The sequence below is a fragment of the Pelmatolapia mariae genome, linkage group LG8, assembly GCF_036321145.2.
Source record: "Pelmatolapia mariae isolate MD_Pm_ZW linkage group LG8, Pm_UMD_F_2, whole genome shotgun sequence".
NCBI classification, from domain to species: Eukaryota; Metazoa; Chordata; class Actinopteri; order Cichliformes; family Cichlidae; genus Pelmatolapia; species Pelmatolapia mariae.
The window spans coordinates 15,947,471-15,958,905 of NC_086234.1; the positions used below are offsets into that span (position 1 = coordinate 15,947,471).

At 39.8% G+C, this 11,435-nt stretch overlaps 1 protein-coding gene across 1 annotated transcript in view; it reads left to right on the forward strand.

Moving 5' to 3' along the window:
• ngfrb (nerve growth factor receptor b) overlaps positions 1-11,435 on the forward strand; it is a 35,660-nt gene that overhangs the window by 18,406 nt on the left and 5,819 nt on the right. Inside the window, exons 4-5 of the mRNA XM_063481259.1 lie at positions 7,913-8,144; positions 10,197-10,357. Of these exons, the coding sequence (XP_063337329.1) occupies positions 7,913-8,144; positions 10,197-10,357 (393 nt within the window). The remainder of the gene's footprint in view (positions 1-7,912; positions 8,145-10,196; positions 10,358-11,435) is intronic.

Here is an 11,435-nt window from a genome sequence, read left to right on the forward strand (position 1 = left end):
AATTTGAATGAATTCTCATGCGGTGCCACAGCCTATAATGGTCAAAAGCACGGTCTATAATGTTAATTTAGAATTTAATATCAACATTTTTGCGGCAATATTTTATCTTTTGTATTTCTCAATACAAATGAAAAGTCTTTTGAGCTTATAATTGATCAAACTATGATCTTTTCTGGGGTCTTTTGTTATAGCTGTTGATTTTCTTATCCTGGTTCCACACAGTGGCTGTAGCGTCAGCGCTGACACACTAACATTCCGTGTATTTTTGCTTTTTAATAACGAAAATCCTCCAGACTTTTAAAATATCAAGTCTGGAGGAACAAGTGCACCACTTCAACGTGTAACGATATTGAAACGGTTGACAGGTCCTTGTTTCGTTATGATTTGCTAAGCTATGATTGGATGGGATGGCACTCCCGTGTGGGAGAAGTTTAGTGTTTGGTTGGCCCCATAAGGATAAAGAGCAGGATATGAATTGGGGAAACCACGGAGGACAAAATGCCATCAACATTCCTGATTTCCTGCGTCCAAGGCATCACCACATCAGTGGCTGTGAAGAATCCCCAGCCCCAGTGACTAAACAATTCACTGTCTTTGTATTGCACAGTCACTCATTGTGTTGCCAAAGCTTGGTCCCCTTCACATCCACAGGCCTGTATCTCTGTATGGCTGTATGGCTGCAGCTGACCTCCTCTCTTTAACCCCTTTGCACCCTTCTCCACACAGTATGAGCATTGTAACAATGAAGGAGATCTTAAAGTCGACTGGGTCTTTTTCTTCGCTGTCAGTGTGGGATTGACTCACTTTCCTGTCATCATTCTGGAATTTGCCCCGGAGATTCCAGGAAAAACCTTCAGAGGTGATTTGGCATGAGTGAGCAGTTCTGGTGGCAAGGGTGACCACAACACTTGTGCTTTCGCTCGTGTCGTCGTTTCATGGCCAAAAGTTCTGCTTGGAGACTCGGGCTTTTGTCCTCATCGGGATTTATTGCATGTGTCTCTGCCAAACTGAGCCTCTCTCTCACTGATATTATCTTTAAAGCTGCCTAGGGCTGAATTATTGAATAAAGAGAGACATTAATGTAATTTTGCGGCATTGGGTCATTTGTTACATTATTGTCAGTGTGAGAAAAAAAAGGCAGTTTTGTCACTTTTCTACAATTTATCATTTTGAAATTCTTTACAGGTGATAAAGTCATGCAGGCGGTGACGAGCAACTGATTTTGCAAAAGCACTTCAGTTAAAGTTCGACCTTTTGACGGTGTGTTTAACACGTTTAACACATTAAAGGTTTTACTTTGACCCAGATTTTACCTGATTGTGAATTTCCCTAACTCTTCCTAAGTGTTTTGAGTGCTTGACCTTACTGTAAAGTAAAACTTGAACATAATAGCTTTTAAATGTATAACTATTAGCTATTAAAGGAAGTCGCGATGGGATGCAAACTCCAATCTTCAAATCAAAAGCTGGGAGTGTGTGACCTCCACTGCACCTGTCTCTATATCTGGATTCTCCTTCCACCGCAACTTTTTCTGTTTTTGCCATTTTAAGAATTTTTGCATGTGTCATTTGAAATTGTAGGAAAAAAAACAGACTTGTTTCTATATTAAGGGTAGTGATCAACCAGTTGAAAGCAGCTGCACAAGAGAAAATGCATCAGTATGAGATTAGTACACTGGAAAACAAATAAAGAGCTGCAGGAGAGAACGAGATGGAGAAAGCTAGCGAGAGTGGAGCACAGGAGCAGATGCTGAGAATGCGGCCTGGTCGATAAAAGCGATGGAGTTACTCCTCTGCACTCTCGGGTTTCTCTGGTTGACCTCTACGAGTGCTGATCACTTTCTGCAGCAGAACAGTCACACACACACACACACACACACACACACACACGCAGAAGGACGTACCCACACGCATGCACCCTGTACATTCATGGGTGTGTCTAAGGCATGTGTGCAGAAGGAGTAGATGGGTTGCATACAGTAGGAAGTGAGCCAGAGGCCAAAAGACAGATCGACAAAACAAGAGTAACAGCATTCTGCAGTATTTGAAGGGCATTGCTTTGTTTGTGTTTGTAACAACTATTATAAAAATAGTTGTGGTTCAATAATGAATAATATGCAAATGTCTTTTCAGGTTTTGATGTGCAGGGATTTGTGGTTGTTATGGCTGCAGTCAGGTGGAATGCAGGTACAGAAAGGCAAACCGAGCCCCTCCTGTCTTTTGTGACTAAATCATAAGTCAGGCTTTAAAGTATATGGTGTTGAAACTGCAGCAACACCTGTTTGTACGAGTCCGCAAGCAGTTGGAATGACGAATTCAGCTCAGGTGTGGCTGCACACACACAAACAAGCACACAGCTGCTGTGAACACAAGCTGCATGCACAGTCCTGCTGCTCTTATATAGTACTTATGTAAAGGGCACAGAGCAACAGGTTCTTATTACACGCTTAATGTGCACAAGAGCCTGGATTTCCTGTCACAAGTGAATCACTATCAGACAAAGCAAGCAAGACAACTCTGGTAATTTCACTAACAGCCAGATAATGCTTAACAATAAATATAATAAATGTTTTGATAATTCAAAACCGACTGAGCCTGTCATTTTGACGTCTCCGCAGCTTTCAACTTTTATAGTTTTAATGACAGGCGTGCCGCGCTCTTACCGGAGGAACCCCCCTGGTTTAAACTGTGAGACAAATAATATCCTGTATGTGATATATATACCTAGCATTTACAATAAAGATTAAAAATACACTGATAAAAGATGGGAGGGAAGACAAATAATGCCAGTGAAGCAGCTTCCCTTTGCCACCGTTGCCTTATATTGAAAACAGCTTATTATTTAAAGCTTTGTGCAGATTGAGAGTGCTGCCTGCTTACACAAGAGTGCTCATCATCCACATGAAAACTGAAAATAATAAGAATGATTAAAACAACATTAAAAAACTTCATGTGACTATCATGGATTTCCCTGGATACAAGAATCGTTTTAAACACCGTGTTTGGGTTTTAAATCTGTTATTTAAAACCTGTTATTTATAAATACAGGCCATTTACCATTTACCATTTAATTGTGATGAATTGAATTTAATGTTTCTTCGTGTTTTATGTCAGCCAAGCTTGTTATAAGTCTTTGTATATTCTTTATTTCAAATATTGAATTTGTCAGATTGGTGTAAAAAAAGAGTGTGTTTGTATTTTCAAACAATCAATGACAGCAGCTTTTTTTTTTTACAGCTTCATCTTCTGCTTTGATTTTGTTGAGCGTGCGCGTGTTTACTAAAATGTTCCAAATTTCCCACATTATGTCTTATTATGATTACACTGGAAACAAGCTGAACTTCTGCAGGAGAATGTCACTCCCGTCTGCTAGGGCTGAGCTGATTCATCGATGCACTATCATCACTACAAAGGTGTGATGATAAGAAATAATTTATGTGTAGCATTATTGGTTTGGCTCAAGGACAGGTTAAAAGGTGTGGCTAAATCAGGGGTGTCCAGCTCCAGGCCTCGAGGGCCGGTGTCCTGCAGGTTTTAGATATCACCCTGGGTCAACACACCTGAATCAAATCATTAGTTCATTAACAGGCCTCTGGAGAACTTCAAGACATGTTGAGGAGGTAATTTAGCCATTTAAATCAGCTGTGTTGGATCAAGGACACATCTAAAACCTGCAGGATACCGGCCCTTGAGGCCTGGAGTTGGACACCCCTGGTCTAAATGATCATAGGAGTGACTGACAGAAAAGGAATTGCCCAGTAGGAACGAGTAAAAGTGTAGCCAGATGTAATGTGGGGAAAAGACTGAAGGATCAAGAGGAATGATGGAGAGAGGACATATTTTTAGCCGGACAAAGCAGCTCTCTGACATGGGACAGTGTCTGATTTTGTGTGAGTGTGCACACGTGTGTGTTGGAAAGTAAAGAAAGTAGAAACAAATATGCTATGGTGGTAACGGTGGCGGTGATGGTGGTGTGTGTGTGTGTGTGTGTGTGTGTGTATTCTCTATGGTGTGGTACCTAGTATTGAAGAGGGCAGGAAGCAACATGATATCTTGTAGTGATTCACCAGAAGCCTGTTTATATGTATACTGTTTCTTAGGCACTTCATCCACTCATAAAGGTATAATATATCCACCAGTTTAGCAGCAACCCACACACGTATAATATAACTGACTCTTGTTTTGTTTTGTTTCTGTCATTCATACTTTTTCCTTTTTCCTTTACATATCAATGAGAGCAGGATGCCAGATTTACAAAGTCTTGTTAGCTATCAGTACATATAAATGGGATAAAAAAAATATGATGATACAGACTTTCCAAAAGTTATTGAACTGGATGGATGATGAGCCTCAAGTTTTTAGAGCCTCATCTGTAAATCTAGGTTTCAGCTGTCTCTGATGCTAGCTGAGGTGCTATCTCTGGTATTGTGCAACTCCCCATAAAGCCACAAAAAAGCACTATATATGCAAAGTTTCCAAGATCTTTACAGTTTGGCTTTAAATGCAACAAGCAAGATGAGTTAGTATATGGAAGCGTGAAGACCAGGAATGTTGTGGCTTTGGCAATAATACTCGGAAATGGTTTCAAGTAAGTCGTGTTGAGTGAGTTAAAGCACCGGAAACAGAAGCACGTGGCTTACTGAGCTAAGCAGGAGGCAAAACTGGCAAAGAACCAACAATAACAAGGTAACACGAAGACAAACAGGCATCTGGGCTGCTTGTAAATACCTAACATGGTAAAAAAAGAAAAAAACTGCACACAAAACAAATGTTTTCGCTATGTGTCAAGTGTCAAATGAGTCCAACTCTGAGAATTACATTTACAGCTCATAGGCTTCAGATTAATGAGGCACAAGTGTCATCCTAAGACAAGTTAGTGAGAAAAAGCTGTGGCCTTAAAGGTTAATGATTAAGAATCATCGACGTAGATTTGATGTTCAGTTAACTGTTGTTACCATAAAGTGCTTCCTCAAATTTCCTCCAGCTAAAATCCCTGCAGCAGCTCAGCACATCGATCTAAGTTAGCTCTCATTAAAAATGTTTTCACCTCATTAGTAAAAAATGGATGCCTTGCACTCAGCGGCTCTCCTGAGGTATTTAGAGCCCTCTGAAACCAACAGCCTGATTTCCTGTCCATGCTGTGAGTAACTGTAAGTAAGTGACAGGCGAGGATAGGTTTCCGCATCCGCGGCGAGGAGCGAATGTGTCTGCTAATGGTTGGAGGAATGTGGGCAGGACTGGATGGACCAACTTGCTCTTACCATCGTTAATGGCTCCCTGGGGAGAGGGGAGGGTGGAGGATGGGGTATGACCAAGTGTTGTAGGAGTGCTTGTTGTGTTTGTCAGCATAATAAGTATTTATTGTTACACTTGCTGTGGTGGAAAGAGGCAAAACAGTAAAAGTAACACGGAAATATGTGATCTGCCAAGTTACCACTTGTATCTGTAGCTATATTTAAACTTTGCAAACCATTTTCCGGTCATATTGCCGTGCTGGGAATGTCCTAGTCCGTGGAGTATCAAACAATGTTCATCTGACCATCTGCTACTATTTATGAAAAAACAACCTTGGTCTGGATGTGTTTGCTGCTGTTTTTCTTTTCCAAAGGACAAAAATCCTTTGATTTGATTTGATTAGAAATGAAGTTAATTCTTGAAATTCATTTATGTTGTGAGGTCACTTTTAGCGTTTCCGATTTGAGCACGAGTACGAAATCTGTTTAAATCAATAATTTAATTTCAAGAATGAATAGGTGAGTTTGTGTCATGCGTTGCTGCTTGACAAACCCAGAGTTTTAATCTCACTCTGCATTTCCTCTCGGTTTTTACAGAGGAAGCTGAAAGTTGTATTTCTATTTTTGGAAATAAGAAGTGCCCTATCTTTTGTTAGCAGACTGTAGATGTGTTTACCAGTCCTTCTACGGAGATATAATTTATAAGTGTGGCCAATGCTCAGAAGACCTTGTGTAACAGCTCTCAGTTTATAAATGGGGTAGTTTCGTATTAGTACACATTTACAAAAGTAATTGCCCCGTAAACCTAATAACTGGTTGTGCACACCTTGGCAGTGAGAAGTGCAATCGAGCATCACTTGGAGGATTTTTGGCCCACTCTAATTTGGAGAATTGTTTTCATCAGAGGGTTTTCCAGCATTAATGGGCTGTTTAATGTCATGACAGATCATCTCAATGGGATTTAAGCTTTGACCACGTCACTCGAAAACCTTCATTTTTTTTTAGCTACTCTGAGGTAAACCTGCTGATGTTTCTTGGATCATTGTGCTGCTGCATAACTTAAGTTTCAAGGAAGACGCGATAAGTTTCAGGGAATAAACTGATGGCTGGACATTCTCATCCAGGATGTTTTGGTAGAGAGCAGAATTCATCGTTACAGCAAGTCATGCAGGTCCTGAAGCAGAAAAGTAGCCTCAGACCATCACACTACCACCACCATGTTTGACTGTTGCTCTGATGTTCTTTTTATTAAATGCTATGTTAGTTTTATACCAGATGTAACGGGGATCAAATCTTCTAAAATGTTCAAATTTTGTTTCATTCACAGAATATTTTTCCAAAGGTCTTGGGGATCATTGAAATAGTTTTTAGGCAAATGTGAGACAAGCTTTTGTGTCCTTTTTGGTCAGTAGTAGTTTCCTCTTTGGAGCTCTCCCATGGATGCCATTTTTGCCTCTTTCTTAATAATAATGTATACTTTATTGATCCCCGTGGGGAAATTACTCTCTCTGCATTTGACTCATTCACTCAGTGAAGCAGTGGGCAGTCACTAAGCAGGCACACTGGGAGCAGTGTGTAGGGACGGTACCTTGCTCAGGGGTACCTCAGGGTAGCCGTTCAGTGGATTCGAACCCCTGACCTTCCAATCATGGGGCGACCAGTCTCTACTGAGCTATCCCTGCTCTTATTGTTGAATCATGAACTCTGACCTTAACTGAGGCAAGTGAGGCCTGCAGTTCTGTTGTTCAGGGTTTATTTGTGACCTCCTGGATGAGTCTTGGTAGGCCGGTCTCTCCTGGGAAGGTTCACCAGTTTTCTACATTTGTGTATAACAGCTCTCACTGTTGTTCACTGGAGTCCCAAAGCCTTAGAAATGTCTTCGTAACTCTTTCCAGACTGATAGATGTCAATGACTTTGTTTCTTAACTAATCTTGAGTTTAGATTTGTTGAATCAACAGGTCTGGTAGTAATCAGTGCTGTTTGTGGCTTAACCCAGCTTTCCAAAAGCTCTGGTCATCACAGATAAAATAATAATTTAAAAAAAAAGTGTTTTATATTTACTTGGGTTATCTTTGTCAGATATAAAATCAAATATTAAATCCAATATAAAATTTGTTTGATGATCTGACAAATGTGACAAATATGAAATAAAAACCTAAGACATGAGGAAGTGATGAAAATATTCCATGGCACTGAAAGAAGGACAGAAGAGGGAAAAACTGCATTTTTTCATTATACTTTTTGAAAATGAAGCATTGATATTGTGTCAGTACTGCACATGATAATGTGTAGATTATGTGTATATTATGATATTAATTATATAATAATAATATGTATATAATATTATGAAGTAGATTTTTGTTCCCGTAATGGCAAGACATGCAATAAAAGTTTAGATGAATTTCAATCATAAATAAAAGATATTTTTTGATATTTCTTAAGTAATTAGCTCTAGCTGCAGCAGGTAGCTGTAGATTAATCACAAAGCTAAAGGAAAGGAAATACACAGGGATGGCCTGCTGGGTATTAAAACTGCCAGCTATTCTGTTTTTAACGGTAAATGACCCAAGTGGTCAAAAATAAATGTTTAACAAAACTGTGAATGTTTTAATTTCCTGTTGCTGTTCTATCTTCACAAAACTCAAGAATTTCTCTCTGTGCGTATTTGTCCTTTACAGGTCAGTCCACCACAGGGTCTCTATTTACTTTCGGCCCCATTACCAGTGAGTACTTCATAACAGATGAACCCCTACTAGAGGTCCCCACAGACAGCAGCAGCACCACCACCACCACTAGTGGTGATTCCCAGCAGCGGTTCTACAAGGGTCTGAATGATAAACTCATCCCCATCTACTGCTCCATCCTGGCAGCTGTTGTTGTTGGATTAGTGGCCTTCATCATCTTCAAGAGGTGAGGACTAAGCAGGAAACACACTGAAAAGCAGACATATTGAGCAAAATGACATCTCACGGTACCTGACGACCAACTGCAACTACAAGAAAAAAGCAGAGTATCAGAAAACCCCCAATTTTGGCATCTGTCAATGTCATAAACCCTAAATCATAACTAAAACCTTTAAGTAGATTTCAGAAGGTAATCAGATGCTCATTTACGACCCTCATTCCAAAAAATATGGCACACTAGGTAAAATATAAAAACAAACAAACCCAGAATACAATGATTTACAACTCTGATTTCAAATTAGAGGTGTCACCTCTTCTTTTATAATCAGTCTGTAAATGCGTGGGACTTTTGAGAGAGAAATTTTGTCCCATTCTTTTATGATACAGATTCTACCTGCTCAGTCATGGGTCATCGTTGTTGTATTTTTTTATTCACTTCATGAGACTCTAAGTTTTCAGTTGGTGAAAGGCTTGGACTGCAGGCAGGCCAGCTCAGCACCCAGACTCTTCTACTATGAAGTCATGCTGTTTTAATAGATGCAGTGTGCTGTTTAGCATCGTCTTTCTTAAATATGGAAGACCTTCCCTGAAAAAGACGCCATCTGGATGGGAGCATACGCTGCCCTAAAGTATTTATATGCCTTTCAGCACAGATGGTGCCTTTCCAGAATGTAAGTCGCAGTTCCACAGGCACGAATGCCGCCCTCTTACCATCAGACTTTTCTACTGATGGTCCCTCTCCTCTTTAGTCTGGAGGATGAGGCATCCATGTTTTCCAAAAAGAATTAAAGAATTACAGAACAGTTTTCCACTTTCCTTCAGTCTATTTTAAACTAGCGCAGAGAAGATAGCAGCGTTTGTAAGTCATGTTTCTTTCTCAAATGCTTTAAAGCATTCACAATTTTACCTTTTGGAATATAAGTCTGAGTTATAAAAGACAGCTTCTCAGTCTTGAGGAGAAAAGCATCACTCAATTCACCTCAGTTACACTACTGGGTTTGAGGCGAATGAGGACTTATATGCATTGTCATCATCTGATATGTGCAGAAATGTAGAACGCACCTGTTCAGGTCCTTTTTTTTGGTTCGCTACATATGTGTGCTACGGTGACAACCTAACCTTACTGTACCTGGGAATAAAAGCTGATAGGAAAAATAAACGCATTAGTCTGAGTGTGCAGTGAGGTATGAGCTACAGAAATATGTGGAAAAATCATATCTGATTAAATTCGCCCAAGATCATCTACTTTAAAACAGTGCTTGGAAGCTATGGCCACTTGGATTAGATTATCTTCTATTTCAGGGTGAGCCTCAAACACACTAACAGCATTTTTGTTTTGCTTTTGTTGGACATCAACCATAAAATTTATGTTGAATGGTCAGCGTTTTGACACAACTTCCAGGAAGAGATCTAAAAGTAGCGGGAGCGTTAATGCTAGAAGCAGTTGAAAGGTGCACAGTTAGATGAAGTGAAACCAAATTTGATATGGGTTTGTAGTTTTTTGCCCCTCAGCCTACAGAATCTACTGAAAATCTCAGATGAATTTGAATCTCAGTGACCTTGACCTCAAGGTCAAGTTTCCTCAAAATCTTGTGAGAGGTTAGTGCAGAAGTCATCTGTGCTATGATGAGATCTGTTATGTTTAACTTTCATATTTACTGTAGAATAAATGGCTACCTGAAAATGGTATCATTCCAAGAAATGGCTGAAAATGTTTGGGTTAAAAAAAATAATATTAATAAGATTTTATTAAAAGGGTAATGAGACTGGTAAGCAATATGTCCAGCGAAGACACGAATAACAATAGAAATAAAGGAGCTAAATTCCGGTAAATGAGAAAAACACCCATATTGCAGCCTTATGGAGACACACAACAACACAGTAGGCCTGCTCTAACAGTGTACGTGAAAGATGCTCATACTGAACCCATACAGTTATAATCCAGCTGCAGCTCACTGATTATATGCTGTGTACGTAACATAATTTTAAAAGGGGAAACTGATTTGTGTGTTAACAGTTCTGGTATGATGAGTCTCTGTGCTGATTCGTTCTCATACAGGTGGAACAGCTGCAAGCAGAATAAGCAAGGAGCCAACAACTGCACCCCCAACCCGAACCAGACCCCGTCACCCGAGGGGGAGAAGCTACACAGTGACAGCGGCATTTCTGTGGACAGCCAGAGTCTGCAGGAGCAGCAGGGCCAGAATCAGGCACAAACAGGTTAAAACTCATCCGCAGTATAACGACACAGGGGCCGCTGTCATAGCGCTGAGAAACATGATAGCCCTCATTTATCAAACTAATGTGCTTAAACTGGGTGTAAACATATGATAAGTCTGATGGACAGCAAACCAGAAATTTGGGTTTCGGGGCAAGTACATAAACCGTAGGCTGCACCCTAAACAGTGTCAACCTTATTTTTCTTATGAAAAGAGGCCCACCCTCCCCTCCCTCAGGAATGAGCTATCTGCTGGCTTCATCGACCGCAGCTTCGAAATGACCTTTCAAACTTACTGTAGCAAATCGGCAGGAGAGGATTACAACAGCGATGAAGCCTTCAGACCTTCAGTGTTATTTTAGCAGATCAGGTCCTGAAAAACCTGTTTATATTTGGAAAAACACAATTAGAAGTAGATTTGATATCTTAAAGTGTAATCTGTAGTATTAGGTCCAATGATGGATTCTTTTCTTGTAGTTCATGCAAAGCAGTTACTTAAAATGTTAATGTTCACTTCTTGTAAGGCGCACCTATAGCCTGCACAGGCTTATTCAGTTTAGAAGCAGGTCTCTCTTGTAAATGAGACATTGAGTCTCAGTGAGATTACCTGAACAAATAAAGGTAAAATGAAAATAAAAAATAAATAGAGCTTAATTAAAAAGCAGCCAAGGAAACCATGTGATCTATTTTTAAATCACATAGAGGTCAACATCAGCAGCTGAAGGCATCAACTCTGTTAGTCCCATTCTCATAAGTGGAATATCTCTGAGTACATTTCTTTGACCCTGTAAAGCTTGAACCATGAGATAATTGCCAGAAAATTCTTTTTTTTTCTTTTTTTTTTTTACACTGGACTGTTTATTGAACCTTCTGACAATAAAAAAAAATCATTTAGAATATTTGTTTGTATTATAATTACTAAATCTTGCATTTTTTGTGCAATTTTTTTGAGGGGGAAATATCACATTGATGATGTAGAGCAGCGGTCCCCAACCTTTTTTGCGCCACGGACCGGTTTATGCCCGACAATATTTTCACGGACCGGCCTTTAAGGTGTCGCGGATAAATACAACAAAATAA